At 39.3% G+C, this 13,496-nt stretch overlaps 1 protein-coding gene across 20 annotated transcripts in view; it reads left to right on the top strand.

Annotated features, from left to right (window-relative positions):
- Window positions 1-3,775, top strand: part of phldb1b (pleckstrin homology-like domain, family B, member 1b) — a 118,699-nt gene extending 114,924 nt beyond the window's left edge. For 19 of the 20 annotated variants that reach the window (XM_079823920.1, XM_079823919.1, XM_079823918.1 and 16 more), the window contains one exon: window positions 430-3,775. In XM_079823920.1, the coding sequence (XP_079680046.1) occupies window positions 430-570 (141 nt within the window). In that variant the 3' untranslated portion in view covers window positions 571-3,775. The remainder of the gene's footprint in view (window positions 1-429) is intronic. The other variant, XM_079823921.1, reaches the window with a different exon arrangement.
- Window positions 3,776-13,496: the final 9,721 nt, after the last annotated feature.

The following is a 13,496-nucleotide window of genomic DNA, read 5'->3' as shown; positions in this document are numbered from 1 at the left end:
AAGACTTATTTATAAAAATATAAATAAGACTATATATTATAAAGTATAAAAATATGATCTGATATACACAATAAAATTACCTGCATTATTCATACACATTATTAATAATACTTGGACAAGTATTAAATTATATTCATGCTAAATATTATTAAAATGAAAAGAACAAAAATCCAGAATGTTTCTTAAGTTTACTTAATTAACAAAAACAATATTATTATTATATGTATTTGTATACTAGTTTTAATTGTAGTTAAAATTGTGCATGTAGTATTTGGAGTTCTCTACATGCACTTTGGATGATTAATAACATTTGAATTCAAGAACATTTTTAAAAATCCTGAAAATTGACATCCCTGATGAATAATGCACATGCCTTAATTGAATAGACGATGCGCTTCATACGGTCTGATTGTGTCTTTGTGAACGCAGAGCCCGAACCCCTCCCTGACCTTCTGTGTGAAGACGCACGACAGACTGTATTACGTGGTGGCCCCCTCCGCCGAGGCCATGAGGATCTGGATGGATGTGATAGTGACAGGAGCCGAGGGCTACACGCAGTTCATGAACTGAGATGAAAACCACCGCTGCTCGCTGACCCACGCGTCAAAACGGAAACCGTTCGCCAGGGAGACTTTAAATGACCCAGACCTGTTATTCCCAACGAGAGGAAAAATGTTATTTTGCTACTTCCTTTTTTTGCTTCTTCTTCTCGTGTTTCCTGAAGATGTTATATATTCACTCAGCTGCACAGACAGATATCCACCTGAGGTTTTCCACGTCTGCCCGGATCGAAAAAGGGAGCTCTAGAAGACTAAAGGACCCGGTGAACCAAACCTTGCAGGTGGTGGCTCACTCGCCATCTACGAAAATGCCTTTTTGCCGTCAGAGATATTTGTCAGTTGCAGTTTATCTCGTCTGGATGTGCAGAAACATGTACTAGACTTTCATTTGTAACATTGGTCCCATTATTTCTCTTTTCAAACATAATGGGAAAAATGCCAAATGACATCAAGCCATTCTGGAATAGTATTGCGCTAAAAATGGGATGGGATTGACCGACACGAAATGGCGAGAGAATATTTTGAGAGAATTCTGCAGTATGTTTAAATGATGTTTTAAATTAAATTTACAAGAGTGTATTATTCACGTTTAAAGATCCGGTATCACAGAAACAAAGACTTAATCCACCAAAGCTCACCTACCAGCTCAGGAGTCTATATTTATTGTAGAGGGACATCAGCGACTCCAGTCCAACTGTATCCCACTGTGTTCCCAGCATATTCTTGTAGACCTAGAACCACAAACACATGCACACACACACACACACACACACCACGTACAACAGTAGAGTCTATTTGCCAAGTCCTGACAACTTGATCTTGTGATTTGACTCCCAAGGGAGGCAGCCATCTCCTATCACTGCCAGCCTATGAGAGTTTGGAATAATTGCCACAAACAGGAGAAAAAGAAACAGCATCATAATCATGCAAGTCATGCAGTGCCTTGATATTGTCCCATATTTGTCACTCTTAGTATTTGAACTGTGACGCTAGTGAAAAATTGCTGGAATCACAGGCTGAAGGTGCGGTCACATTGGCAAAATTTCACTTAAAAGGTCAATAGTTGTAGCGACGTAACGAAGCACAGCTCACACTTTCAAACCAAATTGCTTTCTGTTTGTCAATGCGGCAAATTCGTGAATTGCATAATTTTTGTGGGGAATTATTTCGCCCTCAAGCGAAAATTCCAATTGTGTGGATTCCTATTGAAATGACTTTCAACGCCGAAAATTTCACAAACAACGATAAATGTGACCGCGCCTTTATTCCATGTGATACACAGTGGGTTTTACTGTTTTAGGAGATTGTGAACAGACACATACTGTAATAAATGAAAAAAAAGCTGACCTATTTAAATCAGTCCGATACTGCTTTAATACAATTTAAGGAGCTATTCAAAGGGTTTAGTAGCTCTTCAAGTATTATCAATGTTGAAAGGCAGGTTATTAAAGGGATAGTTCACCCAAAAAGGAAAATTCTGTCATTAAATACTCACCCTCATGTCGTTCCAAACCGTAAGACCTTCGTTTATCTTTGGAACACAAATAAAGGTATTTAATAAAATTCGAGAGCTTTCCGACCCCTCTATAGACAGCAACACAACGACCACTTTCAAGGCAGGTAGTAGACATCATTAAAATAGTCCAGTGGTTTAATTATTAATTATTGGCTGATGCTGTTCACGTGACGCATGCGTGTGAATTAATAACATTAAACAATGTTGTGGTGCTCGCGTGAACAGCATCAGCCAATAATGAGCTGGTCTAGTGACAAATTGGGTCTCCTTTAGGACCACAAGTGATCCCACATGGCCTGATTACAATTCCTACAAAATCATGTTATGATAAATGCCGTTTCAATGTTATAATGACCATTTAAGTATGTCTGTATTAGTTATCGTATACCCTAGCATACAGCTTAGTTTATACACACATTTACACACACCCTACATATATTCACAATCATCTTTAATGTAATAATGTGTTAAATTATGTGTTAAATGTCCAAATATTTCACTTATAAATAAAACGAATGATGTTCAATTATTCACTTAAAGGTGCAGTGTGTAATATTTATGAGGATCTATTGACAGAAATGCAATATAATATACATAACTATGTTTTCAGTGGAGTATAAAGTCCTTACATAATGAAACGGTTGTATTACCTTAGAATGAGCCATTTCGATCTCCATACGCCGCAGGTTATTTAATGTTTCTACAGTGGCTCTAAACAGACAAACTTCTGTAAAGAGCGCTAGTCACTCTCTGCTGTCTCAGACAATGACATTTTTGTCCTGTGACGGCCACCATAGATTCTCTATGTACTTCGAAAGATACCTTACTTTTTTCATACCTAAAATTTACACACTGCACCTTTAATAGGCTATTATTATTATTGACAGTTAATCAAGTGTAAGAACTTCCGTTCAGTTGGTTTTATTATGCACTAATGGGTTTTTGTACGCATTATATAGTAAGCTGCTATATAATTTGTATATACTTAGGATAATTATTAACTGACAATTTGGGGAGAACCGATTTCGAGGGAGAACCCGACTTGTCATGACACCGGCGTTCTGACGTAGAACCCAGAAGCGCTTCACAGTGTTTACTACTTGAATAGCGCAGGAAGAGAAGAAATTGTTAAATGAAGTCATTATTTGTGGGGGGTGGGGGGGGGGGGTGGTTTGCACATAAAAATATTCTTGTCGCTTCATAATATTAAGGATGAACCACTGGAATCACATGGACTATTTTAAAGATGTCTTTATACCTTTCTGGGCCTTGAAAGCGGTAATAACATTGCAGTCTATGGGGGGACAGAAAGCTCTAGAAGTTCATCAAAAATATTGTGTACTTATTTCGTGTTCTGAAGATGAACGAAGGTCTTACGGGTTTGGAACGACGTGAGGGTGAGTAATTCATGACAGAATTTTCATTCGTCTGCCCAACCTTGTGTTTATTTTGGGGAAAATAAAATGTTTATTTATGCTTAGCGATATTACAAAGCAGCCACTGACCAACGGGTTCTGCTCTCTCCCAAAACCGAAGATCTACAGAGAACTCAAATCAACATGAATAATTAGTCTTGATTGTGCGTGTAGGATGTCTGAGTACTATCACACAACTAGCTGAAAACAGTGTTGTAAAATGTTGAACATGAATACAGTCACAGTTTTCCTCGCTTCAAGTGGTTTTTGTGTTTATTTGCCTAATTATGAGCTATGCTAACACGCACAAAACACACACTTGCGGGAAAGGCCGTAGCGCAGAGGTCACAACTAAACTCGGACTTCAGATGTAAAAGGGCAAGTAATCCTCACTGCTGTAATTACCCATGCAACGCAAGCAGAAGTCTTGCATCATAGCGACTGTGTTGTTTTCATGACACCAGACAAGAGAGCTGCATGCTAAATTAAAAATCTGCTGCTAAGATATACTACAATAAGTTTAACCAAAGAAAGTTTGCAGACCAAGTTTGTTTTGATTGGACAGCACTGCATAGCGGTTTCATAAATTAACCTTGAAATAAATCATTTAAAGCCCTATTTTAGAAGTGCAATATGCTGGAAACACTCTTTCCTACACTTACAGTATTTCATATGCTTAAAGAAATGAACAGCAACAGAATGTTGGATTGTGTGACTAACATTTTTTGTTAGATATTATGGGGTGTGAATATAATTAGGGTTTGTTTTCTTTTTTTGTTCTGGGGTGGAGTCAAAGATAAATCAAACAGTTTACATATAAGCCAAGTTCTGGCCTTAAAATGTAATGTTCATGTATGCATTATTAGGGCCCAAGCCCTGAAAGGGCGCAGAGCCCTATTGTTCTTCCTCAGATTATTAGGGCCCAAGCCCAAAGGGCGCAGAGCCCTATTGTTCTTCCTCTGTTTCTTATTAGGGCCCAAGCCCTGAAAGGGCGCAGAGCCCTATTGTTCTTCCTCTGTTTCTTATTATTATTATTAGGGCCCAAGCCCTGAAAGGGCGCAGAGCCCTATTGTTCTTCCTCTGTTTCTTATTATTAGGGCCCAAGCCCAAAGGGCGCAGAGCCCTATTGTTCTTCCTCTGTTTCTTATTAGGGCCCAAGCCCTGAAAGGGCGCAGAGCCCTATTGTTCTTCCTCAGATTATTCTTTGTTTTTTTTTTTTTTTTTTTTTTTTTTTTTTTCGACTTCTCGGGTACTTTTGGGGCACTTAACATGCTCGAAAACTCTTGAAACTTCGCACAGGCGTCGGAATGCGCGGCCATCAGAGCCGGGCTGAAGCTGGTACCCGGGCGTGGCAGGGGGGCTCGACAGCGCCCCCTAAAGTGGGGTCTGAAAACTTGGTCCATATATCAAACACACTTGCACGTACATGTATGAAACTTGGTACACATTTAGATCTCATCGGGCCGAACAACTTTCGTGCTCATAGTTATGTGTCAGCCCAACAGGAAGTGAGCTATTATGGGTTGTTCGGAAAACGCATGCTCTGGAATTTAATATACTCCTCCGAGGCCATTGTTTCGATCATCGCCAAACTCGGTCAGCATGAAGTGAACATATCCAGGATGCTAAATTGCGAGCGGATTTTTGATATCTCGAAAAGTCTGGCCGTGGCGATGCAACGAATTTATGGCGAGAAAAGGGAAACAGGAAGTGTGTTATAACTTGTGCAAACATTGACTGGTTTGGATGAAACTTCAGCTGTGTGTTTGTTATAAGAAGCCGATCACATGGATATGACTTTTGTGAGTCAAAGTTATAGCGCCACCAACTGGCAGCAGGAAGTGTGTCACTTTCAAAAATGCTTTGAATCACCATCTTATTTTCACCAGATTTATTTCAAACTTCATCAGTATATTGTGAAAACATGACAGATAGAGACGTATGAAATGGATTCCTGAAATTTCAAATACTGTTGCCATGGCAACGTGTCAAAGTTTAATAATCTTTTGGCTGTTCTGAGGCTCTTAGCATGCTTGAAATTGCTTGAAACTGCTTGAAACTCAACACACACATCAGAGATGTCAGTCAGTACACATGGGCAAAGCCTCAGAAACGGGCGGGGATGAGGGGCTCTCTAGCGCCACCTTTTGACAAAAGTGAAGGGCTTCGTTTCATCTACAATCACCAAACTCAGTATATATATTGACCTCATCGAGCCGGACAACTTTCTAATTTACAGTCATTAGCTCCGACCAACAGGAAGTCAGATATTTTGGTTTGAAGGTAAATTTTTGGTTAAATCGGGGTCTGAGTTTTTACGTTCTCCTCGTAGGCGTTTTATTCAATCTCCACCAAACTCGGTCAACATGAAACAAAGATACTGAAGATGCTAAAATGTGAACGGATATTGGATATCTCAAACGGTGTTTCCATGGCAAGGGATTAAATAAGGACAAAAAAGGGGAACAGAAATTCTCTGTGTCTGCTGCTCTCCCCTCAATGAACACAAGATGGCAGCATTGTATTAGTTTTGAAGCAGGATAAAAAAAAACTTGTTTCTCTCTCTCTCTCTCTCTCTCTCTCTCTCTCTTGTTTGTGATTTTTGAGGACACAAATTTGTATAATGACATGGGTATTACACTGGTATTACAACGTGTATGTGTGTGTGTTTAAAAACATACTAAAACAATGTTTTATTCAAATGTAACCAAATAGCTTTAAAATAATCATACTATTTTTCAGATCAATATATTTATTTTATTTAATATATTTCTTCTGAATATTTATTCTCTGTCTGCCCTCCCCTCACTAAAAGGTAGCAGTGTTGTTATTTTTTAAACTCTCTCTCTCCGTGTGTGTGTGTGTGTGTGTGTGTGTGTGTGTGTGTGTGTGTGTGTGTGTGTGTGTGTGTGTGTGTGTGTGTGTATGTGTGTGTGTGTGTGTGTGTGTGTGTGCTTGTTTATGTGATTTATTAGGGACACAAATTTGTATAATGACATGGGTATTACACTGTTATTACAACGTAGTGGTTAATGAGGACATTTCATGTGTCCACATAATAAAAATATCTTTAAAAACATACTAAATAATGTATTATTAAAATGTAACCAAGTAGCTTTAAAAATATACTACAAATTACAATGAAAACATGGTTTATGAGAATATTTCCTGTGTCCCATAAATGAAATAGCTTTAAGGGGTTTGTGTGTGTGTGTGTGTGTGTGTGTGTGTGTGTGTGTGTGTGTGTGTGTGTGTGTGTGTGTGTGTGTGTGTGTGTGTGTGTGTGTGTGTGTGTGTGTGTGTGTGTGTGTGTGTGTGTGGGCATGTTTTTGTGAAATATCAGGACACAAATGTGTATAATGACATGGGTATGACATAGGTGTTACAAAAAGAGGGTGAAATATGAGGACGTTCCCCATGTCCTCACTTTTCAAAATGCTTATAAATCATACAGAACAAGTTTTTTTTTCACAGAAAGTGAACTGCGCAGTCTCCTGTGATGGGCTAGGTTTAGGGGCAGGGGCAGTGTGTGTGTGTGTGTGTGTGTGTGTGTGTGATGGGTAGGTTTAGGGGCAGTGTAAGGGGATAGAAAATACGGTTTGTACGGTATAAAAACCATTACGCCTATGGAATGTCCTCACATTTCACAAAAACAAACGTGTGTGTGTGTGTGTGTGTGTGTGTGTGTGTGTGTGTGTGTGTGTGTGTTTGTGTGTCCACCAACTGGCAGCAGGAAGTGTGTCACTTTCAAAAATGCTAAATAACTGTCTTGTTTTCAACCGATTTACTTCAAACTTCATCAGTATAATGACAAAACATGGCAGATGTAGACATACGAATGGATTCCTGATATTTTACATACTGTTGCCATGGCAGTGTGTCAAAGTTTAATCATCTTTTGGCTGTTTTTGAGGCTCTTAGCATGCTTGAAATTGCTTGAAACTCAACACACACATCAGAGATGTCAGTCAGTGGAAATGGGCAAAGCCTCAGAAATGGGTGTGTTGGAGGGGTGTTTATTACAACATAATCATGGTTTATGAAGACATTTCATGTGTCCCCGTAAATCAAAATAGCTTTAAAAGCATACTAAACAATGTTTTAATAAAAATGTAAAAATGCAGAATGTTTTCTGTGATGGTAGGTTTAGGGGTAGTGTGTGTGTGTGTGTGTGTGTGTGTGTGTGTGTGTGTGTGTGTGTGTGTGTGTGTGTGTGTGTGTGTGTGTGTGATATGTAGGCTTAGGGGTAGTGTAGGGGGATAGAATTTACAGTTTGTACAGTATAAAAACCATTAAGTCTATGGAATGCCCTCTGCCTGTCTTTCCCCTTCCCCCTCTCTATCACTCTCTCTCTGTGTGTGTGTGTGTGTGTGTGTGTGTGGAGGGGGGGGGGTCTCTCTCTCACCCTGTGAGTATGTGTGTGTGTGTGTGTGTGTGTGTGTGTGTGTGTGTGTGCGTGTGCGTGTGTGCGTGTGCGTGTGTGTGTGTGTGTGTGACTTTCTCTATTTATTTTTTATATTGGACCACACATATTGATTTCAAATATATTCAACATATTTTTTTCAGAGAGTGAAATAAAAAAAACTTTCTCCCACCATTTAGATTTTATTTCTTTTTGTTGTTAAAATCTTGTGAACCTTGTTCAATGTGCAGAGTGCCTCTCTCTCAGTCCTTCCCCTCCCCCCTCACTCTCAGGCTCACCCTGGGTGTGTGTGTGTTTGAGTGTGTGCGCGCACGTGTGTGTGGTGTGTGTGTGTGTGTGTGTGTGGGGGGGGGGGTGTCTCTCTCACCCTGTGAGTTTGTGTGTGTGCCTTTCTCTCTCTGAATGATAATTTACCCCTTTCGTATCATAGACTATCACAAAAAACTATCACTTTAGTGTGAATAAGTAAAAAAGAACTACAAACACCTTGAATTAAATACTGGCCTTCTGGACTTACAAAATTTTGAGCAGGAAAATATAACTTTTATTTATTTTATCCTATGACATTAAAATTAATCTAGATTTAAATTACATCATGGGTGTGGCTTGTGGTGATAGTGGCACCAGTTGCTGCGGTAAATGTGGCATATTCGAGCGATTCTAAAATATTCTCCTGTTTAAATGCATATTGCCTGCCGTGCACAGTTAAGCTGATGCCACCGGCGTGGCGGTGCCACCGGCTTGGGCCCGTCATCGCTGCTCGCAGCTTTAATTATTATTATTATTATTATTTTATCGACTTCTCGGGCACTTTTGGGGCCCTTACCATGCTCAAAAACTCTTGAAACTTAGCACACACATCGGAATGCGCGGCCATCAGAGCCGGGCTGAAGCTGGTACCCGGGCGTGGCAGGGGGACTCGACAGCGCCCCCTAAAGTGGGGTCTGAAAACTTGGTCTATATATCAAACACACTTGCACGTACATGTAAGAAACTCGGTACACATATAGACCTCATTGGGCCAAACAACTTTCGTGCTCTAAGTTACGTGTCAGCCCAACAGGAAGTGAGCTAATATGGGTTGTTCTGAAAACACATGCTCTGGAATTTAATATACTCCTCCGAGGCCATTGTTTCAATCAGTGCCAAACTCGGTCAGCATGAAGTCAAGACACAGAGGATGCTAAATTGCGAGCGGATTTTTGATAACTCAAACGGTTTGGCCGTGGCGAAGCAACAAATTTATGGCGAGAAAAGGGAAACAGGAAGTGTGTAATAACTTGTGCAAACATTGAATGATTTGGATGAAACTTCAGCTGTGTGTTCGTTGTAAGAGGCCGATCACATGGATATGACTTTTGTGAGTCAAAGTTAAAGCGCCACCAACTGGCAGCAGGAAGTGTGTCACTTTCAAAAATGCTTTAAATCACTGTCTTATTTTCACCTGATTGACTTCAAACTTCATCAGTATAATGTGAAAACATGACAGATAGAGACATATGAATGGATTCCTAATATTTCAAAAAATGTTGCCATGGCAACATGTCAAAGTTTAATAATGTTTTTGGATGTTTGTGTGCCCTCCCCTCTATCACCACAAGGTGGCAGTGTTGTATTATTTTTGAAACTCCCTTTCTCTCTCTCTCTCTCTCTGTGCTTGCTTATGTGATTTATGAGGACACAAATGTGTATGATGACATGGGTATTGTATTACAACGTAGTGGTTAATGTGGACATGAACTATGACACTATATCAGTACAGGACTCATTTTCTAAATGACATTTGAGTTACAATTCTTTTCACCTGACAGCCGTGATTTCATGTACTCATTCAGACAGAACTCTTTTTTTAAAACAGAGGAGTGTGAGTGTGTTTTCTATACATGTGCTTTACAGAAGGTCATGTGCTGTGTTTGCAAAGATCACTTTTGACACATTTGTCTTTAAATTCATACTGACATAGTTCAAATTTATTTAAAAAAAAAATTCACATTATTTTCTACAAGTGTCTGTTTATAAGTGTCTTTTTTCACAGAAAGTTTTTGTTTAAACGTGAATATTTGTATAATTCAGGGTCTGAGTTTTTACGTTCTCCTCGTAGGTGATTTATTCAATCTCCACCAAACTCGGTCAACGTGAAACGGAAGCTTAACGCATTAAAAATATTTAACGCAAATAACACAGCGTCCGTTTTTATATCCATTTTTGCTTAGCGTTACATGATCACGCTCCTATTCATGTAAATGCTTCCAAGCGCGACAAGACACAAGAGAGCGCGCTGTATGCCAGTGTCCTGTCTGTGTGTGTGTGTGTGTGTGTGTGTGTGTGTGTGTGTGTGTGTGTGTGTGTGTGTGTGTGTGTGTCCTGTGTGTGTGTGTGTGTGTGTGTGTGTGTGTGTGTGTGTGTGTGTGTGTGTGTGTGTGTGTGTGTGTGTGTGTGTGTGTGTGTGTGTGTGTGTGTCAGTGTCCTGTCTGTGTGGATGCGTCTCATGTCAGCTAATCAAGGGACACTGACACACACACACACACACACAAACACACACACACTCGACGCATAGATAGACTCGCGTCAGTTTCCTGCTCACATCGAGTTCTCTTTTGCTGTTGAACAAACAATAACACAGAGGATTTTGAGTATTCTCATATTAGAGTCTTAAATTAGTTAAATAACGTCTTAAATGAACTTTAAAGAGTTGTGAGGAAATGAGATGCGCGGGACCGCGCGTGAGATCCGCGGTTGTTCTTAAAGTGACAGGAGCACTGATAATGCCTGTCATTAATGTTCATCAAAGAACAACGGGAACAGAGAAAATTGTAGCTTTAATGATGATTCATCTATATTTCATTTATTATTTATGCAGTTAAGGAAGGTTTGATAACTATTACATTTCTGTATAACAGGGAAGGCCATGGGTAAATATAACATTTATTATTTTGGGTTTATGTAAAGATTTTTTTAAGTTCACTTAAATTAAAAGTTGTTTTTTAAAGACTAATAAATGTTGAAATTGGGAGCTTTCAGTTATACTGTAATGTAACGTCATTAATGTTTCATAGAGAATTTAGTATCAGTGATACTGGCCTTCATTCATAAAAAATGACAATACAACACATATTTACAATATGCTGTCTTTAAATTGTTTCTAAATTAATTTGGAGAGTAACTGAAATTATTACAATATCAAAATATTACAAACTTAAAATATTAAAAACTTGCGATTAATCGTGATTAATTACAGAAAAAAATGTGATTAATTAGTTAATTTTTTACTTTACAGTCATTAGCTCTGACCAACAGGAAGTCAGATATTTTGGTTTGAACGTGAATATTTGTATAATTCCTCTTAGCATGCTTGAAATTGCTTGAAACTCAACACACACATCAGAGATGTCAGTCAGTGGAAATGGGCAAAGCCTCAGAAATGCGTGTGTTGGAGGGGTGTTTATTACAACATAATCATGGTTTATGAAGACATTTCATGTGTCCCCGTAAATAAAAATAGCTTTAACAGCATACTAAACAATTTTTTAATAAAAATGTAAAAATGCAGAATGTTTTCTGTGATGGTAGGTTTAGGGGTAGTGTGTGTGTGTGTGTGTGTGTGTGCGATATGTAGGCTTAGGGGTAGTGTAGGGGGATAGAATGTACAGTTTTTACAGTATACAAACCATTTAAGTCTATGGAATGCCATCTGCCTGTCTTTCCCCTTCCCCCTCTCTATCTGTGTGTGTGTGTGTGTGGGGGGGGGTCTCTCTCTCACCCTGTGAGTTTGTGTGTGTGCCTTTCTCTCAGTCCTTCCCCTCCCCCTCACTCTCACTCTATCATTGTGTGTGTGTGTGTGTGTGTGTGCCTTTCTCTTTTGATCATAATTTAACCCTTTCATATAGGCTATCACAAATAACTATCACTTAAAATAAAAACGTCATGTGATGTGTTTGCCAAGATCACGTATGATGCACATGTCTTTAAATTAATTATTTACTGATATAATATAAATGTATTAAAACATACATTTCACATGATTTTATAAAAGTGGCTATTTATAATAAACTTCCATAAAATGTAGACACGCATCTTACTCTTACCTGACACTGATATTAAAATCATCTTTGCAGTTTCTGTGATTTGGCTCCATTTATACATTTTTTATTAAAAAGAATTTATTGGACCACCCATATTGAAATGAAAGCATGTTTTATGGTGCATAAGATTGGTGCACAAACGGTAGCTAAGGTAGCTCAAAAACACATGAAGAGAAGTGTTAGAATAAAACAACATCAGCATTCGAATGGTATTCTGAACTCATTCCAATTTGACCTTTGACATAATCTGACATGAAATTCATATAAATTTAATTGATCTCATAGATGTGGCTGTTGTGGTTTGTGGTCATAGCAGCACCAACTGCTGCAGTTAATGTGGTGAATTCAGATGACTTTGACATAGTCCTTTTATGTTTTCCCATTTTAAATGCCTATTGCCTGCCGTGCACAGTTAAGCTGATGCCACCGGCGTGGCGGTGCCACCGGCTTGGGCCCGTCATCGCTGCTCGCAGCTTTAATTAGGGCTCAAGCCTGAAAGGGCGCAGAGCCCTATTGTTTTCCTTAGGATTATTATTAGGGCCCAAGCCCTGAAAGGGCGCAGAGCCCTATTGTTCTTCCTCAGATTATTCTTTGTTTTTTTTTTTTTTTTTTTTTTTTTTTTTTTTTTCGACTTCTCGGGTACTTTTGGGGCACTTAACATGCTCGAAAACTCTTGAAACTTCGCACAGGCATCGGAATGCGCGGCCATCAGAGCCGGGCTGAAGCTGGTACCCGGGCGTGGCAGGGGGGCTCGACAGCGCCCCCTAAAGTGGGGTCTGAAAACTTGGTCCATATATCAAACACACTTGCACGTACATGTATGAAACTCGGTACACATATAGATCTCATCGGGCCAAACAACTTTCGTGCTCATAGTTATGCGTCAGCCCAACAGGAAGTGAGCTATAATCGGTTGTTCGGAAAACCCATGCTCTGGAATTTAATATACTCCTCCGAGGCCATTGTTTCGATCATTGCCAAACTCGGTCAGCATCAAGTGAACATATCCAGGATGCTAAATTGCGAGCGGATTTTTGATATCTCAAATGGTTTGGCCGTGGCGAAGCAACGAATTTATGGCGAGAAAAGGGAAACAGGAAGTGTGTTATAACGTCAGCAAACATTGACTGATTTGGATGAAACTTCAGCTGTGTGTTCGTTGTAAGAGGCCGATCACATGGATATGACTTTTGTGAGTCAAAGTTATTGCGCCACCAACTGGCAGCAGGAAGTGTGTCACTTTCAAAAATGCTTTGAATCACCATCTTATTTTCACACGATTGACTTCAAACTTCATCAGTATAATGTGAAAACATGACAGATAGAGACATATGAATGAATTCCTGATATTTCAAATAATGCTGCCATGGCAACATGTCAAAGTTTAATAATGTTTTGACTGTTTGTGTGCCCTCCCCTCTATCACCAAAAGGGGGCAGTGTTGTATTATTTTTGAAACTCCCTTTCTCTCTCTCTCTCTCTCTCTGTGCTTGCTTATGT

The sequence above is a fragment of the Gobio gobio genome, assembly GCF_949357685.1.
Source record: "Gobio gobio genome assembly, chromosome: 8".
NCBI classification, from domain to species: Eukaryota; Metazoa; Chordata; class Actinopteri; order Cypriniformes; family Gobionidae; genus Gobio; species Gobio gobio.
Note: the sequence above shows the minus strand (reverse complement) of the source record. Positions and strands in the feature narration are given on the sequence as shown.